Source organism: Pollachius pollachius (assembly GCF_949987615.1).
Source record: "Pollachius pollachius genome assembly, chromosome: 10".
Classification (NCBI taxonomy): Eukaryota; Metazoa; Chordata; class Actinopteri; order Gadiformes; family Gadidae; genus Pollachius; species Pollachius pollachius.
Genome location: NC_136943.1, coordinates 6,438,489 through 6,458,227, shown reverse-complemented (window position 1 = coordinate 6,458,227; position 19,739 = coordinate 6,438,489). Strand labels below are relative to the sequence as shown.

The 19,739-nt window shown below is 46.3% G+C and overlaps 2 protein-coding genes across 2 annotated transcripts; both read left to right on the top strand.

Annotated features, from left to right (window-relative positions):
* Positions 1-1,224: 1,224 nt before the first annotated feature.
* Positions 1,225-10,076, top strand: LOC307081631 (uncharacterized protein; the record flags this gene model as incomplete). The annotated part of the gene is made up of 8 exons (XM_079744882.1): positions 1,225-1,604; positions 3,557-4,086; positions 4,406-5,003; positions 5,575-6,608; positions 6,900-6,995; positions 7,749-7,977; positions 8,927-9,068; positions 9,816-10,076. The coding sequence occupies 8 exons, from the start codon at positions 1,225-1,227 to the stop codon at positions 10,074-10,076; spliced, it is 3,270 nt and encodes a 1,089-aa protein (XP_079601008.1).
* A 1,734-nt stretch (positions 10,077-11,810) lies between these two features.
* Positions 11,811-19,438, top strand: sfxn5b (sideroflexin 5b; the record flags this gene model as incomplete). The annotated part of the gene is made up of 14 exons (XM_079744622.1): positions 11,811-11,867; positions 14,188-14,256; positions 14,370-14,447; positions 14,637-14,663; positions 14,803-14,857; positions 14,997-15,022; positions 15,208-15,261; positions 15,398-15,454; positions 15,821-15,886; positions 16,386-16,476; positions 16,944-17,059; positions 18,339-18,424; positions 18,865-18,982; positions 19,361-19,438. 14 exons carry the CDS (start codon positions 11,811-11,813, stop codon positions 19,436-19,438), a joined length of 978 nt encoding a protein of 325 aa, XP_079600748.1.
* Between the last annotated feature and the right edge of the window lie 301 nt (positions 19,439-19,739).

The following is a 19,739-nucleotide window of genomic DNA, read 5'->3' as shown; positions in this document are numbered from 1 at the left end:
CCACCAGATGGCGCTAGAACGGCGAACAGCAGCGGCAGCAGGGATGATACAGCAATAGTCTGCAGGCGCAGACCATAAATGAACGTTATCATCTGAATGTAAACAAACATTGACGTCAAGTTAGCAAACAATAATACTTTTGAGCATGCATTGTATTTGAAATTGACGTGTTACTCACAATTGATGGATTACTTTTTATTTACTATGCTATTCTGAATAGATGTTATCTTCTTTTCCACAGAGAATTTGGCTTTTGGCTTAGAGGAGATTGGATTTTTTGGGCTTCTAGGCTACCTTGTGCTAAGTTTAACAAAGCACGCCATTGTGTTAGGTGTTCCTCTCTAATAGTATAAGTGATATTAAGCCTACAACTAAAACTTGGTCAAACGTCATGATTCAGGCCTATAGGCTATGTAAGGTATAATAAGAACACAGCATCGCCTGATATTGATGCCTTTGTTGAACACGCATGCCATTGCTAGAGCATCTGAAATAGTTCCCATCATGGAGGGATGAATTGGATAATGAGGGGTCCGCCCATGTACTGTATTCACCCAATGATGCCCGCTGCCCACCCAGTTACCGCATTCTATATCCCATGACAAACGGCTCCAACATTCCCAAACGCGTCTCCCCGATGAGGACTCCATGCCTCCTGCAGCATGCATGATGCAGAACAGCTACACTTTTCGGATAAGGCTTTTTGGTGACGGTTCCCCGTTTATTTCGCTTGCTCTGCGGCATCCATTGCAGGGCTGCTGCATGCGGGACTTATTTGGGAGAGGGGCGGGCCGGGCCATGCCCTAAACTAGTTTGAGGAGTGTATGTAAACTGCACACACGCATGGATGTACCACCGTGCATGTGAAGTATTGACTTTTGCTTGCCTCACGTCGTCCGTATATGTGTCCGGCGGGACATTGTATTACATTACATGGGAGGAATGGCATGTGACTACTTAGACCGCAAGCAGGCCGTTCGCTTCTGCTGCTGGACTTGACGTCGCTAAAAAAACATCCCCAAATCGTGAGCTCCGTGTGTACTTTCGGATTGACATTCTGCGCAAGACACACGTTGACTCCGAGCGGACGGCGAGCAGGCGAAGGCGAGGCGGGACGACACTGTACCGAAGAACAGACCCACCGATGCGCCACTAAACTCCAGATCCGCAGAATTCCAGGTGCAGACGAGTCAGGACTTCTACAAACAACAGCCTGCCGTCACCATGATGTCCCTCATAGACCTGGACGACGACCAACGATGGGTGCCTACGCATGTGAACGTCACCGTCCTTCGCGCGAGGGGTCTGCGGACGAAGGGCAAGCACGGCAGCCGCTATCTGTACACCATCATCCAGGTGGGCAAGGAGAAGTACACCACCGGCCTGGTGGAAAGGGCTCCGGTGCCCGAGTGGAACGAGGAGTGCTGCTTCGAGCTGCTTCCAGGGGTGCTGGAGGAGGGGGGTCGCAGCGCCTACCCCCCCGGGAGCGGCGACCTTGTGCTCACGGTCATGCACCGGGTGCTGATTGGGCTGGACGTGTTCCTGGGACAAGCCTCCATCCCACTGGATAGGATCTTTAATGATGGAATGTGTCCAAGAGATGAGTAGGTCACAATTGGCATTTCCGTCCACCTGCATCACCTGCACACTCAATGTCGGTCACGTCCACTACACATTCAGAAACATCAAACTGTCATTGTCATAGAACAATGAAAGTCGTTGTCAGTGACTTTGATTGGTTTATTTTTAACCGCATGTTTCTATAATTGCCTAATTTCCCCAACCTCTAATTGCGCAGCACGGCTCAACTTTCTCCTGGCATATAGAGACTCATTAACTCAATGTCCAAATGCGCTCCTCCATCTAGCTGAAGGGCTGCTGATGGTACTTACCACACAGCACTTGGTCTTTTATTTATTCACTGCCTGAAGCAAAACCCAAATCTGGATTGGATGTCATGGGCTTCAATACAAACTTATGTGAAGGGAAATGGTTCTGGTAAAACTGTTGTAGGCCTCCTTTTTCAGAAATGTGCACTCCGAGGGACAAATTGAAGTTGCATGAAGAGTAATTTGAGGTGAAATCTTCAACAACGCCATGCCTTACGCTCAGAAAAACTAGTTATTTAGGTTTGCTTGTGGTTCGCTTATATATAGTAGTTAAGTGTCCTCATAATAACCTTTATGGCTGACCATTTGTAGTTCACTCTGCTGTGGGGGAGACATTTACACACACACACACACACACACACACACACACACACACACACACACACACACACACACACACACACACACACACACACACACACACACACACACACATTTTCAATGCATGGCTCTTTCACAAACTTCAGGCTACATACACAGGCAGGCATCGGTCCCAAATAAGTTATACACTTCCTAATATCATTAACCAATCAACATCAGAGTTATTCCTTATTAGCTTTATTTTAGGACAGCAATAACTTATTTTTTTCACGTGACAATGGCATATTTTCATAATACTTGGCTCATGTTGCAACCAAATTGTACCACTTTGTTATGTTCGCCTGTTGTTCCACAAGAGAATCAGGGAATGGGTCTCATCGATAGTAGAACAATCCAAATGTAATCCCATCTTTATCTTAAGCACACATTGATGATTTTATTTTTTGTTAGTTTGGTCATCAGGGTTAGAGCAAACTACTAAAAGGAGCATGCCGTCTAGCAGAGGCAAACGCTATGACTAGACAGACGGTATTATAGGAACAAATCTCAACAAGTTGTTCTCACTGCACACAACTGAACAACAGTCCACCCAGTTTAAGGAGAACCTAAGATGTGTTATGTAAGGAGTGAAAGGCCTGACGTTTTTATTCACAGCTTTGTAGGGACATGGTATTACATGGCAATAGCATTACATGGAATCAAAATAGTTTCTATCATTTGTAGCCTCTTCTGTGACTTTTCCTCCCTGCTGCCAACCAGCTAACAACTCCATCCGCAGGGCACATTTTGTCTCAGTTTTATGCTCATTAATTAAGTGTAAAAGCCCTGGCTTCATGAAATATACATTTTTGGAGATTATTACAGGCTTTCATGATGTCTTGCGTAAAATAGAAAGGAGATTGCATCAGCATCTATGTGCTGCTTTACTGTGCTTTTATGTTTCATGATTCTCAATTATTTTAAATGTGGTAGGCACTTTTGGATTGATTTGATAATTTATTTTTGACACACACACACACACACACACACACACACACACACACACACACACACACACACACACACATACACGTCAGCATGACTAGATTCTAAAAGGAGCTTCTAAAGTTTTGTGATCATCCCCAGAGTGAGTCGTAAAACCTCTCTTAGATGCATTATTTAGCTTTTGTCTGTACCAGGGTGATTCAATGCCAGAAATGCCTCAAGGCAGTGTCTCAAGGCAGGCTGGTTTGGGGAGTGGTACCATTTCACATCGGCTGCCCACCCACACACATTGTATTCATATCAAATGATCTCAAGCTACGGGTGGACGCCGCCATGTCTCCTCTGTTTCTCGTTGGCTACAGATGGATGAAGCTCAACTCCAAGGCGGGCAGGAAGGAGAAGGAACGAGGCGAAATGCAGGTGACCGTCCAGTTCACGCGCAACAACATGACCGCCAGCATGTTCGACCTCAACATGCAGGACAAGCCGCGCTCCGCCTTCGGCAAACTCAAGGACCGCGTCACTGGCAGGAAGCGCGGAGACGTGGAGTCCTCTTCGGCCATCCTGCCCGGTCGCTTCGCCGCTGTGTCGGGCAACCTGGGACAGCCCTCCGGAGAGGGGGGTGTCGGGGTGCCGTCAGGGGAGACGGAGCTGGTGGTGGAGGAGAAGAGAAGCAAGGTGAAGGACTTCTTCAAGGGGAAGCTGCGGCGGTCGTCCGACACCAGATCCTGCTCCTCGCTGGCGTCGGAGAGCAGTGTGTCGTCTCTGGCCAGCGATAACCTTGGCCCCCCTCCCAGCCTGGATCTCCTCGCAGATCCTCCCAGCTCCCCCATTTACACAAGCAAGGTCAGGGTGGACAGCCTCTATGGCGAGGCCGACCTGGCTAAGAAAGGTAGGCAAGGCCAGGCAAGGCAAGTCTATTTATATAGCCCATTTCATACACTGGTGCAATTCAATGTGCTTCACATAAATATATAAATATACAAGTATACAATACAATGTACATGATCATAAAACAGTAAATAATAGGAAATAAGAGCATGAGAACATTAAATTAGGCATAAAACCAGTAGTAAAAGCATAGAAAAAAGGAAGAAAAAATAGAATGATTAATAAATAAATATACTAATGTTGTTAATATGTGTGAGAATGGCATGTTAATGCGACTCAAACAAACATCCCTCGCTAACCCCATCGCTGTGTTCCAACAGTGCTCACGAGCCAACACACCACAAAGGTCCTCACCCACAAGCGGGCCTTCAGCGACGAGGCGAGCAAGATCACCACGTCGACCGCCCGCACCTCCCCCGCCGTGGAGGCCCTGAGGGGCCGCACCATGACCCAGTCCAAGTCCTCCCTGTGCATCAACGGCAGCCACGTCTACGACTCGGAGCCCTCCACGCCCCGGAGCTCGGCGGCCCTCCAGTCCAAGCTGGTCCTGCTGGAGAAGTGCTCCCCGCTGTCGCGGTCCCTGCAGAACCTCACCAAGCGCGGCGACCCCACCACCTCCCCCGGCGAGAGCCGCCGCTGGTCCTTCGACAAGGGGAAGAAGGAGGAGCGGGAGGAGGAGAGGGAACCCGATCCAGCGGTGTCAGCGGTCCAGAGCGCCCGGATGGGGGGTCGTCCCCCGCAGGCGCCCGGGCCGACAGACGCCTCGGCCGCTGACGGGAAGAAACAGAAGAAGGCGCTGTTTTCAGGGGGAAGGAGCGACTCCCTCCCGGCCAAGTCGGAGCAGGGCCAGGCGGGTGTGGCCGCAGAGGGGAGGCTGAGGGGTTGGTTTGGATCCACTGATACCCAGAACAAACCAAGGTGGGTGAGGGCGAGATGAGCCATGCCTGTAGGCCTGCCCCGTGGTGTTTGAGGGTGTCTGCCTGGGGGGTTGTTGGTTGAGAGTGTCTGCTTCCCCCCCCTGCACAGTTGGAATGGGGCTCAATTAAGTTGACACAGCATTTTCTGCAATGCCATATCATTTCATGTTTCTCCCCCTACAGCTTTCTCATCTTTGAGGTTTCTTTTCAGTTCTCAGTAAATTACAATGTTTGAAGTGGGTTCACCCAGCAGTCTGCATGATCAAACGGGATTGTTATACACTATTATATTCTTCGGTTTGAAATGATCTGCAAGCACCGCATCTTTTTGCTTCTTTGAATTGTCTTCAGTTGCACTTTCCATCCTGCTTTCTTCTTTCTTTTAGTTCGGAACTTTTCAAAAGCTTCACAAATTTCCGTTGTGCAGCCAGCAAAAAAAGTCCAATCTTACATGAATGTCACCAAGCATTCGGATGGTCTTGTTTTTTGTTTGTGTGTAAAGAATTGCTCCCCATTGGTCAACCGGCACATTATTAACTAAGAAGACTACTTGTGCCCTATTTCCTTCACAGGCTGGAGGTTTCTCCTAAGGTAGAAAGCAGCTCAGATGTGCCCCCCCCGCTCCTTCCCCGCTCACCCATTCCCCAACAATTTCAGTTCCCCTCCCCCTCGGCCTCCCCCAATGGCCCAGCCTCCCCCGACAACGGGAATCACTCCTCACCCTTCTCAGCCACATCTTCTCCATCCACCACCCCCATTTCCACCTCCAACCCCTTCCTCACCCATATGCAGCGTAACCCCTTCTTTGAGGAGCTCATAGCCGAAGACTTGCGCAAATCCCCTCCTCTCGTGCCTCACTCCCCTTCTGTCCCGGCCTCTTCCCACTCACCTCCCTTCAACCCCGGCCCGTCTCACGACGCAAAACCAAAGAAAACAGCCTCCGCGAGAAGGGAGCGGCCGAGGCCGATGGCGAGGCAGATCTCCCTCCCAGCGTTGCTTCCAAAATCCCCCATTCCCTGTTCCCCCAACCACTCCGCGCCTCGCTCCGCGTCTGAGAGCCAGGAGGAATGCGACGACTTCTTTGATGCCTTCGCCTCGAGCAGGCTTAACTCCCCAAAGGGGCCTCTCCCCCCAAAAACGTTTAAAGCCATCCCAAGTCATCCTCAAAGAGGTAGTAAGGCTCTTCTGAACAGTAATTCCTTTCACACCATAGAAGAACAGAAGGCAGATGATGCTCAGCCTCCACCGTTGCCCCCCCGGAGGTTACTCAGAACCCCTGTGAACGATTCCGACACCTGGCTGCATAGAGGCCAGCAGTTAGCCGTCCAGCAGGAAGCCTGCCTCCTGTCGCAGACGGGTGCCGCGTCCCGGCAGCACGGCAGGGAGGCGGACCGCAAGAGGAGCACACGGAGCGTATCTCCGGACCATCTCTCGAACAGCGAGACGTCAGAGTCCCTGAGCGTACTGACCTCACCGTATGAAAACCTAACCGCGCCGACTTTCCAATCTGAAGAGAACCTCAAGAAGTTTAGGTATGAGCCGTTAGAGGATGAGAACGATCGCTGGAGAGGGATGCTGTTTGAACAGGATTTGTACGGACGTGTCGGTATTGGAAATCGTAGCGAGCCCAAAGTCAACAGCGCACTGAGCAGTGTCGCTCCAAAAAATGCCAATCATTTGGAAAACAATGATTGGATAGGGGACAAAGTGTGTCATGATGACAAAATGGTAGTGTCTGATTTCTTGGGTAGCTTGTCCGCAGCGGTCACCAAGTCTAATATGATTGACATTGGTGACACTTCCTCCATATTACAATCCGCAGTATACACACCACCTGTGGACCAAGATCACCCTCCATGTACAAACAACGACATATCTCAATCATTCACATTTGAAGACCTGAACATGAATGTGAATGACTCCGATTTTACTTTCATTGATTCTGAAGGCTCATCCCCATCCGAAATGGCTGACCCTGTCAAACATCTCAGAGGTCTCGGCACAATCTTCCAACAGCCATCTGAAGACATATTGCTAGCAAACTACCATATGGAGATGAGTATGCCAGATCAGACGTTTAGCACAACACAGACTAATGTCTCTTTGGAAACCACAAGTACCCTATCCAATGAACAGCTTATGATGCTACCAGTTGGGGAAGATGAGGGATGTGACCTCCTTCAACTGAAACAACCAACTATCTGTGAAGTGGATTCTTTAGTCAGCCTAACATCTGCCCAAGCTGATGTTGAGTCGAATCAAGATAGAACCAAAGATGCTTTGAACAAGACAATCGATGAGGACCTTGATGGCAATGGAAACCTCCAGGCCAGCCTAGTGACTCTCAATAAGAAAGACTCACCTTCGTTATCCTCATCATCATCGTCGTCATCATCGAGAGTGGTCAGTGCACGTCTCAGACCAAGTGGGATGAGATGTCCTGCGAATCAAAGGCTTCAGGGGGAGGCCGGTGAACAACAGTTTCCACATCAACCCAGTAATTCACTTCAAGTCTTTCCACTGTCACATGAAGATACATGCGACTTTATTGAAACAAATATAGAATGCGACACGTCCTCAAAAGCAGACCCGGACGCCATGGAGCTCACACATACACGACAATGTACCACAACGGGGACCAGAAGCAGCTTTGAAGAACTCCACGCAAAAGTAGCCCCTGAGAAGAGAACCCTTTCAAACTCCAAACCTTCCCCGTCCCTCTCTTCCTCGGCCCTTTCCACCCCAGGCGGTCTACCTCACTCGGTCCCAGAGTCCTCATGCAGCTCCATCCACCCCTTGAGAACGCTACAGAGCGCCGGGTTCAACAGCACACTGGCTGTGGCCCCGTTCACCTCCTCTCCCTCTTCCTCCTTCCCCCCTCCATCCACCACTGCCCAGCCCCTGACCGAAGCACTGCACACACTTTTGCCTGAGGAGATAGATCCAGCTTGCAACCTGCCCCGTCAGGAGAGCAGGTGAGAGACCTCACACTTAAGCTCCACAGGGATTTCTGCTACTAACCTCCACTTGAAAATAGACAACCACCCGAGTTACAATGTGTGTAAGGCGTAGGAATTATACACAACAAACGGCACATCTTGTAAATAGGGACTTAATTGGCGGATGTGTGCGTATGATTCTGTTGTGCTGCCGTTTTTTTACACCTTTTTTGTTGTTGTTTGTTGGGTGTCAATTGCATGTGAAGCTCTTCATTTGTATATCCAAAATGAAGGATGACTCTGGCTGCACATTTTGCTTTGTTTCAGTTTTATGTTGCTCATTTCATTCATGTTTCAGTTTGATGTTTAATTGACATTCCAGACCACAAACCATTCATTGTGATGAGAAGACAAAATGGAAAATAGTAGATCTTCCTCATAGTTCCTAATTGCGCTTTAGTCAAACAAGGAGTACCTCATCGGTTATTGCTGTTTTTTGTCAAATTTACTTGATATATTCCTGTTGTAATAATGTATGTATCGCTAACGTGCTAATGCGTATTGCTAGATACTCTACTTCTAATTGAACCATTCCCTTAACAAGCATAGTCCTTACATTTACACAGTATATTCCGGTGTATCAGTGTACGCTTACTCATGATAATGCTAACTGCTCATACTCACTGATAATTCCTTCTTAGTGTATTATCAACCCATTTTGGCCTAGCGCGACTTATTGTTTGTTAAAAACTAAAAAACCAGAGTTGTTTTTTAGACCTTCTTGTGTGATCTTGGTTACATGAAGGGCCGTATTTTCTCCATGTTGATCCATTAAGCTGTTGGAGAAGCATTGATGTATTTTCTGATGTAAGCATCAGCAAACCCCCATTAGTGTTAAATGTAGCATAACGGACCGGGAGGATTCGACTAAATTGACCACACGCCTGAGTCCAATATGAAGGGCCGTTGACTTGTTGTGTTCCAGCCCCCATCCAGTGAAGCCCATGAACACCACAGGGGGCCAGTCGGACAAGAAGGAGGGCCGCTCTGTCCTGGAGAAGCTCAAGTCCACCATACATCCGGGCCGCACGGCCAGTCAGAGTGCAGCTGAGCCTGAGAGGAGTCAGGTAACACACAGCAGCAAGATGACAACACATCTCAAACCTTTGACATCTGTCGTGTTTTACCAGGAAAGGCACATTGAGAAGAGCAAATATATTTTCCTTGAGCATCCTGGTAAAGATATGCAGCAGCATGTTGTTACATAAAAGTGACCAGCAGAAAGTTAACTAATAGATACCACAAAATATAATCTGTGGGTTGATTCGCCTGCTCTGTGAATCAGAACAACATGCACGTCAACATGTGACCTAGAACATCACACAGCTGTGACCTTTGAACCTTTCCATGGCCCCTCCTATTCCCCCTTCATCTCTCTCTCTCTATCTCTCTCCCTCCCTCCCTCCCTCCCTCCCCCTCTCTCTCCCCCCCTCTCTTTCTCTCCCTCCCTCCCTCCCTCCCTCCCTCCCTCCCCCTCTCTCTCTCCCTCCCCTCCCCTCTCTCTCCCCCTCTCTCCTCCTCCCTCTCTCCTCCTCCCTCTCTCTCCCCCTCTCTCCCCCTCCCTCTCTCTCTCTCCCCCTCCCTCCCCCTCTTCTCCCGCTCTCTCTCCCTCCCTCTCTCTCTCTCCCTCCCTCCCTCCCTCCCTCCCTTCCCTCCTTCCCCCTCTCTCTCCCCCTCTCTCCCCCTCCCTCCCTCTTGCCCTCCCGCTCCCTCTCTCTCCCCCTCTCTCCCCCACCCTCTCTCTCTCTCTGTCCCCCTCCCTCTCTCTCTCCCCCTCCCTCCCTCCCTCCCTCCCTCCCTCCCTCCCTCTCTAGCTGCCGAGTGTGGACAACACAGCCCAGTATCAGCAGCTGTCTAACATGGAGCTGATCTCGCTGCTGCTGCAGCAGGAGATGGACATGCAGAAGCAGCAGGCAGACAGCGAGCAGCAGGGGGCGATGCTGGACAAGCGGGAAGCCGAGTTGAAGAAGCTGAAGCTCCAGGTGCGAGACCTGGAGGACTACATCGACAACCTGCTGCTGCGTATCATGGAGCAGACGCCCACGCTGCTCCAAGTGCGCGCACGACACAAGTGACCGCGCCCGGCCGACACAAGCGACAGCGACCGGCAAAAAGACGTCGCTAGGACAGAAGATTTGTAACCCCATGTCAAAGACTCGGAGGCAAACGATAGATCGTAGTAACTCCCGTTTTCAGAAAGGATTTATTATGCACAGGGATAACACAGGTCCTGTCTGGGAGATCGCTAGTTAAGACAACTCCCCCCCCCACTCTCTGGGCCTCCTTGTCAGCGAGGCCTTCTCTCTGCTTCTACTGCCCTGTCGATGTAGACACTACCACCACGTATTACCCCCCGAAAAAACGGCATGCTTGTTACAACCCCTGTTTGGTGCGGTGCTGGAGGAAAGCGCTGGCTACCAGGACGTTCCTTCCCTTGTAGCTTCTGGTCATGCTAATTGCGATACTACATTGAGATACATTGAAGATGATGCTACGCTCTTGTCACTTTACAAATCGCATACTGCTTCCACATAGACCTTCCGATCTCATGTTCCAGGGTATAGGGCTAATGACGCTTGGTCATCAAATGAACAGTTTTGATGTTTTTTTGCACATGTTAAAAACATCTAATCGTTTTGAATTTGAATTACAACTGGAAAGAGTTTAATTGTGGTGATGCAACGTTTTTTTTAAAGATATTGGGAAAAGAAAAAATATAGGCTAGAGAAAGTGCTCATACATCACACCACAACATTAATGCATTACTTCATCATAAGCAACAACTAAAATGTCCCATCCTTGCATCTCGCTCAAAGCAGAACAATGTAGGTATCCTATTTATGTATTTTATGATCCGTTTTTTGGTTTTATTGTCAAAATCGTTATGTTTGAGTATTGACCAAGACATCTCTGTTATTTATTATGCGAGTGTTAAATGAATATATTATTCAGTAAAGAGTTATTCAATTTACACTATTCTTTTACATTATTTTGTCAAGAAATGATACAAACTGATATCACTTTCAGTACCACTGTAGCCAATGGCAATGCTTTGCATTATTGCAATATGTTGATACATCAAAAATAAAGTGCACAGTTTAAAAAATATTTGTTTCATAGTCTTCATAATCTTAACTCTTATAATTTCGTTACCAAAACTTAGTGGAGAATTCATAATTAAAGTTTTGGAGCTAGTTGGCAAGTTATAACGTTGTATCTCCTCTTGGGGGCCCTGTTTACTAGCATCCACTTACGCAGTCACAACAGCACCCTCTGCAGGACGTAAGAGGAGGAGCATGTTGTACGGTTGTCTTGGCTACCCTGCTCTTTATATCATCCCTCTATCTTTGTATCGATCTTTCAGTTGCATATTGGCAGGTTTTTCCTAGGGCAAACACCCAAAAACAAAACTAATGACATCGTTGATTTGTCGCCAGTTTATATGTTGTCGTCATTTTAGCACATCTCACCACCCTGACTTATTTTGTTATTTTGTATATGTGCATTGCACAAGCCAATCAGCATTGCGTACTAAGCATCAGTATGCCTAATTAAAGTCTTAATTTTCCAGTGCATCAACTGTTTCTCCTGCAATCAAAGCCAGCGTATCAATACAAACAGTTATGCAACTCCATCCCCCCTATTGGCTCTTCGGGGCGGCGATGTCCTATGTTGTCTCACTTAATCTAGAAACTACACATCCCGACAGACGCTGCGCCTCGCTGCTCGACTACTTTCACAGGAGCTGTAGTTCAACTCCACTCCAATCTGTCCATGATTCGCCTCATTAACACAGATCATTCGGTGTCATGACGGAGCCGGGCGTGTATCCTGCTTTTCAGCTTGGGAAACCGCAACATGACCAGGTAATTCCTTTTAAAACTTTAATTTGCATGCATTGCAATAGTATTGTGTTTTATTCTGCACACCTAAAAATCACCCTGCGCTTCTGGGTGCTCCGAGAAGCGATGCTGAGTGGCGAAAGTTGCCTTTGACGCGCGGTATAACCGCCCTGTTTCTGGGTCTCCACGAGGAATGAGAACTTTAAAGTGACAATCCGTCCATAGCGGTCCTTCCTCTGGCTGGGATGGCGATAAAGGCACCAGAGGAAGGATTCTCTTTATGCGATGTTATCGTCGATATGTCCACGTTGCCCCTCCACTCATTGACATTTCCTCCTCATTCAAGCACCAAAACACTTCACAGCGCTCAGCGAGTTCACCACCAGTTCTCTTTATTCTGCAGGTCCTGTTGTTCATGTTTTTTCCCCCCGTCTACGATTGTTGAAAATCGCCTACTTACTGTGTGCATGGGATTGTAATTAAAACAAGTCTGCAAGCAACCTGCTCTGAGGCTGCACTGGTAGACTTTTGCAAAGCTATTATATTCCCTCTGAAAGGAATTCGATTTGGGCAACTTTAGGATATAAACGACCTTAGGTCAAATGCACCAGGGAGCATGTAGATAAATATCCATTATTAAGGACAGGTGCAGTACACATCATGTTCATGGCAATAATTGTTGTAACTAAACGATTATTTGTACATTTACACACGTTCTTTATCTATTGTTTGCATGGTTATTTAACAACTACCACTACTATCAATCACTTGTTGTTTATTTTATACAATAAAGTAGTAATATAGTGCTATAGCCTTGTAATAATAAAATATATCTATATATTAAGGATTGCTGATTCCCGCATTGTAGTAATTTCTGATTCCAACTCGTTCTCTATCCAATATAATAATCCGACTCAGTCTAATCTAACCTACAACAGACTCCTTTTCATCTAAAACCCTGTACTAAGTGAATAAAGAGAAGATCTGTAACACGTGTGGTATGAGTATCTTCCTTCCCTCCTCAAGGCTAAATGGAGAGGCTGAGACAAGGCTCTCCTTGTTGTTGTATCCACCCTCAACCTAAAGCTCTGTGCCCGCGGTGTGCATGAAGCTCCATCTTCACCAAAGCCTCCAATTCTCTGAAGAGCTGGAACACATACATAATTAAAAGAGTCTGAGCACATGGATCTCTCTCGCCCCTCTCTCTCTCTCTCTCTCTCTCTCTCTCTCTCTCTCTGCCTCTCTCTGCCTCTCTCTCTATCTCTCTTTCTCTCTCTCTCTCTCTCTCTCCATCTCTCTCTCTCTCACTCTCTCCATCTCTCTCTCTCTGCCTCTCTCTCTCTCTCTCTCTCTCTCTCTCTCTCTCTCTCTCTCTATCCAGTCTAATCTGAGAAGGCAGCATTGCAGCATGAGCAGAGCATATGGCCTGTGCAGACTGTATGTAGGCCTTCAGACAGCGTTTCCTGTGACAGACTGCTGCCGAAGATAACCTGGAGACATTCAGGGAGCGACAGATGACAAATGTTGTTCTTTGCTCCGAAGCCAAAGAGTTCATTGCAGAGTTCGGGCTCATCAATAGAGTTGGGGGGGGGGGGGGGGGGTAAATTATATTGGGGATTGATTCAAGTTCAATTGATGACATGCCAGTACACTCTTTCTCCTTGTCTGCACATTCCTACTGTTGGGTTGACCATAGATTCCTACTGTTGGGTTTGCTGTAAACTCCTTCTGTTGGGTTGGCTGTACATTCCCACTGTTGTGGCTGTACATTCCCGAGGTTGGGTTGGCTGTAGACTCCTACTGTTGGGTTTTACATCACTCATGGGGATCTGATGGAAGCGACTGCCTGTGTTTTAGCATGCTGATCTCGTCAACAAAAGGGAGGTGGGTGAGATGGGGGGGGGGTTTTGGCACACACTGCCATGGGGCCTTTTCAGAGTGTTGGCACACATAGTTCAGCTGGCATGTTTGCGTCCAAAGGAGCGAAGTAAAAAGGAAAATTATAAAGCCTGGCTGATGATTAATACAAGCATGGCTGGACGCTGCAACACTTTTATCGAAAGATGGTTTCAAAGTGATAGTTAGTGAGTTATTTTTGACTGCCACAAAAAATATATTGGACCAGACTATCTGAACTGGGGGGACTGTGCAGCACAATGATGGGTCATTTATTTCCTCTGTGACAAGCGGAATATCATATGGATTGCTAGAGAAAACAAATCCTTCATAGTTTCATTAAGCGGAAGGGGGGACCATTAAAAGAGAACCGATACTATTGAACAGAAATATTGATTTGGGGTGAGTTTACGACAATTCACCATCTACCATATTTTTCCCTCGACAGGGTTCGTTCCTTGGTCGACTGAGGCACTTTGTGGACATCATAGACCCCAGCACGCTGTTAGTGTCTGAGGTGCAGTCAGCATTTAAATGCATTGAATCTAATGTCTGAATGATGTAATCTAGTTGATATTCCCTGTAGTCCTAAAACATTGAAGCCTGTTTTCGCCTTTTGCTTCTCTACAGGAACGGTTGCAAGAATGCATCAAACTCCTGGACGATTTCAAACATGACAGACTTCCACCGGGAGTGTCCAACCAACAGGTCATCTTTCAGTCCTCATACCGTAATATTTAACTAGCGTGCGTGATAAAATGCGGCCCTATAGTCAAAGAGTTGGTCAATGGAGTCGACCTTCTCGTTAATATGGTCTCAAAACCTCACACATTGTCTTGTTATACAACTAATGAGTCATCCTCGTTTAACCATTATGTGTTTTTCCTTCTCGGTCAGCTGTGGGAAGCACAGAAGGTCAAACAGGTTAGTGTGGGCAGAGTGGATCCAGAGGTGACAGGCAGCCGGCTTATCTTGTGTGCTAGCTCTCGTAGCTGTGCATTTTAAATGACCTGCGCCCTTGCGGCGGGCAGCATGGTGATGATGTCACACTCTTTGCACGCAGGCCATCATTCACCCTGACACGGGAGAGAAGATCTTCATGCCGTTCAGAATGTCAGGTATGACTTCAGATGAAGATCTTCCCCCCAAACGTGGACTTTTTTAGTTGTGTCTCAAACCATTCTGTCATAATCCTTCATGGCGAATATGGTTTTGTGGTTTGTGTGTTTGTTTGTTTTTGATTTTTTTACGCTGCAGGTTATGTACCATTCGGAACACCGATTGTGAGTCCTTTTTGTAGCCCATGATATCTCATATGCTTTCTGAATGCATAATTTAGCTTTTCCACAAGTTGACTCCTCTATGCTGATGTCCATCTGCTCCGTGAATGCATTTAAATTATGTGCATTTATTTTCCTCATTAGACTCAAGAGGGAGGTCATAATATTTAATATCACATTTTGTGTAGGTCATCGGCCTTCTGCTTCCAAATCAGACAGTGGTTTCTACCATCATTTGGCAGGTACAGTATACATCAATTCAGACATTATGCGGTTTAAAGATTGGAATGCAGTGAAGGCTTAAAGTATCACTTTGTTATGTACCTACCAAACTTCCTTCTTTCCTTCTTTCCATCCTTCCTTCCTTGCATCCTTTAGTGGCTGAATCAGAGTCACAATGCCTGTGTGAACTATGCCAACCGCAATGCTACCAAGGTAGGGAAGGTTAAACCCACTCACTTCATCTTCATAGTTTCCAGGGTCACAATTAGACACTGAAAACGAATATTATCATCTAAAGTAGATTTGATTGATTTTATCGTCATTTTATTTGTTTATGTAGTGATTTCGCAGGCTTCCAAGTTTAAGGCAACTCACAAGTAAACTTTTTTTTTTAGAATGCCAGAGTAACAATAATTATCAAACCTTGAAAAGGAGCATTTTTCTACCTGATATATTGCACACATACAATTTATATTGCTCTACAAGTAAGTTGTGTTCTATATGATATGTATTTCACACATATATAATATATATAAATATATTATACATTTATATCATGCCTTTGATATTGTTATACAGCCGACGCCAACTGCTAAGTTTCTGCAAGGCTACGTGGGGGCTGTGACCAGTGCCGTCTCCATAGCAGTAAGTCCCTGCTCCTCATTAAGATTGTGTATTCCTCCCTTTACTGCCGGTCCACACCATTGGGTTTTTACATTCAATTCAATTGTGCTTATCAGAAGGATAAATCCTTGTGGCAGTCTCATGGACAAATCAGTTGTGCATGTTCGGTTTTAAAGTAGTTGTAGTGACAATGCATATATATAATAATATATACATTTAATATTAATAAAGAAGTTGTAAGAGTTATACAGTAAAATGAACTGTTAATTAACATTATTTGTTAACTAAGGTGTTCAATTATAGGGTTAGGGTTATTGTTAACCCAAACTGTAACCTGTCCTAACCTTAACCCTAACCCTTACCCTTACCATAACCACTATGCTAATACTGCATAGTAACGGTTACTGCTGCATAAACTAATGGTAATTAATGGATCATTAAGGAACCCTAATGGTAAAATATTACCTATTAGTGTAATAGCAACTAATCAATGTTACCTAATTGGATATTTGCGCTGTAGGTTGGACTGAATGTGCTGATTCAGAAGGCCAACAAGCTGAGCCCATCCACCCGCATGATTATCCAGAGACTGGTCCCCTTCCCAGCTGTGGGTACGCACTGGTGTTCTGCTATGCACTGGATCCACTGGTAGGACAGAGATTAAGACAGGGTTAGGGGGTCCGATTTATACGAGGATCAACATGTGCAATCAAGGAGTATGTATGGACTGTATTGAAAGGTTATTTGGATGATATCATGCCATCATGTTAGAATATATGTTAAAGTTTAACATCAGCAATTGGATGCATTACAGCATGCACTCCATATTGAACCCACAATTTGTAAGTAAAGCAAAATGGTGCATATCAAAGAAATAGCAGACCCAATATTTAGTATGTTCCTAATCAAAGCATTTAAATACAACCACACATTTTAAATCACAAAACACATATGCTTAATGCCCTCCACAAAAAAAGTAGTTCCCATTGAGGTCAACAGAATCATAGTGATTTTCCTTCATTAAAAGCACCAGCTGTGCCTTACATGCTTCTTTAAGCCTATCTCTTCTGTCTCTCAGCCTGTGCAAATATCTGCAACGTGGGCCTCATGAGGCACAGCGAGCTGACCGAGGGCATCGACGTGCTGGACGGCGACGGCAACGTGGTCGGATCGTCTAAAATCGCTGCTAAGCATGTGAGTGGGTGGTGCCACCGTACCATAGGAAAAAAACACATTTCGTGTTGAAAGTTTTCTATATCGTTAGACTCATAGCATAATTGCCTCAGTCGTATTTTAAGGTTTATCCTGTATTTCAAGTCAAATAGATGACTTGGCAGATCGTGATTATGGAATGTAAAAAGCACTCTGATTGGCTTAGGATATATCCAGTGAGGCACAGTGAATCAGCAGCGTTAGAAGAGTAGAGTAAGGTTAGATATCACAATTTGACCAAAATATGACTTAGGCTATTATACTATGAAGCACACGATATGGTCATATAGGAGGCGCCTTCATCCGAAGGGACTTACAGTGTACATAGATACACGTCATGAGGTCCCAGGTAGGGTTAAGGTGTGCACACGGAGGATCAAACCCTTTATCTATGGGTCCAGAGTCGACCGCCCCAGCCATTACACTATCTGCGACCTCCTACAATAATATGTTTAGACATAACTGCATTATCTCATTCGACTGGACTGTCTTCTCCATGCATGGGGAATCCATCAATTTGATGCTGTTGATTCTATGTGGTTTGACATTAAAGAGCTAGGCGGCTGTTGGTTCAGGCCTGCGCAATGCCACCGTATCACTACAGCCATGCATCTTGTTCAACATTCAATTTTTACCACCATTTGTTTCTCTTCGGGCCATATCGATTTAAAGAGAAGCACAGAAATCTTGTTTGATTGATCCGTGCTTGTTATATTGTTTCAGGATTCATGCCTCTAAGTACCATGAGTGCCAAACCAGTCAGAGTGATTGAACCATCGTCTGTACAACCATCGATCCGGGCTTGACTAAAACATCTGTTGATGGCAATATCATTTGTCAAACTGACTTCCTTGTAATGTTTCCGCTGAAGAGTATTTTTGCTTGAGAGCAAATTATATTGGTATCGGATGCTTTAGTAAAGCCAGGAGAGACAGTTTTGACCACTAAGACTGGTATTGTCCTTGAAACATTCCACCAGACAATATACTGGACCTTTGGAACTGTTTTTAATCTGCACACAATCAGTAACTCATTTACCACTTGAATTGTCTGCATGTCTCAACACAACCCAAATGAAGTTCTAAACAGAAAAGTAAAGTTGAATTATGACTCCGGACAAAGCAATGATTGTGATGAAAAAGGGACACTGCGTGTCTGTATGCGTTGCTGGGAATAAATCACATATACTGTATATCTCAACACATGGCCGTGCGTTGAACCCACATGTGAATTCTCCTCCTGTCCCCCTGTCCTTCTCCAGGCCATCATGGAGACCGCCTTCACACGTGTGGTTCTGCCCATGCCCATCTTCGTGTTACCGCCCATCCTTATGTCCTACCTAGAGAAGTGAGTGTACAGATAGTGTCTGAATGTACCGTGCATGGTTGTTTACCGATATGTCTCCGTATGTGTATGTAGATACAGTCTTAAAGGGCCAGTGTGTAGAATTCAGTGGCATCTAATGAAACAAACTACAACATAAACGGGTCTTTATAGAGATTTTGGCTTTATTTATTTTTCTCCTTTTTTTGGTCATTGCCCTTTAAGACTATTCACATCACTGACCCGGCAATTTTCACTCTAATGTTTTTGGTGTTCATTCACCAGAGGTCTAATCCAACATCAAGCTTGCCCCATCTGCAGATGGCATACTGAGCATTCCTCTAAGGAATAAACACACTCTTAAAACCATTATTACTGCACACATAACCACGACAGATAGACAAACAAGCAAAGCCACTCCGCACCACAGCCTTGTAGTTGATTTTTCAACCGCGCTTCCACAGAATGCGGTTCCTACAGAACCACCGCAGACTGCGGCTCCCCATCCACAGCCTAGTGTGCCTGGCTACGTTCAGCCTCTCCCTGCCGCTGGCCATTAGCCTGTTTCCACAGATGTCTCAGGTAGGTAACACGTTCTGGGCTGTCCTTGTGCCGCTGAGTGAACCGCAGCGGCTGCTGCTGCTGCTGTAAGCGCTGACGACGCAGCCCCCTCTTCTGTGTGGAGAAACAGCTGGGGTAGAATTCCAATTACATGCACTTGGCTTGACAAGTGCACCTCTTGCCCAGCCCCCACCCCCTGCATGCCCCTTCCTCGTCCAACCCCAGATGTGTTCTTCCGCGTCTAATTATGAGTCGCATTGATTTTCCACGGGGCCCCGGACATCTTTTCTACCCAATGACAGCAGCCTCAAAGATTGAAGAAAAAACATATCGAATTCCCGCTTGATTCGTTACGTTTTGTGTGCTTTGCGTGTTGTTTTTTTTGTGCCTTTCCCGCAGATCGAGGCTTCTCACCTTGAGCCGGAGATTGCCATGGCGACAGATTGCAGAGTGTTGACTTACAACAAGGGCTTATGATGAATGGTGTGTGTCGGAGAGTGGATGGCGGGGGAGTGAATGGGGCTGGCTGTGAATAATTGTCTCGGACAAAGCCCATCGGAACACAGGCCAAGGACCCTCTCGCTGAGGAACAGGGGAGTAGCTCATCACACACTAACCACACGGACTGTAACACTAACACACGGTTCTGCCGGGGCCAATGGAATAACAAGACCACCACCACCAAACCAAGCCTACTGTGAAACATCATTATTACTGTACAAGTACATAGCTAATATAAATCTCAGAAGATGTGTTGTATGTGTTACAGCCGTGTATG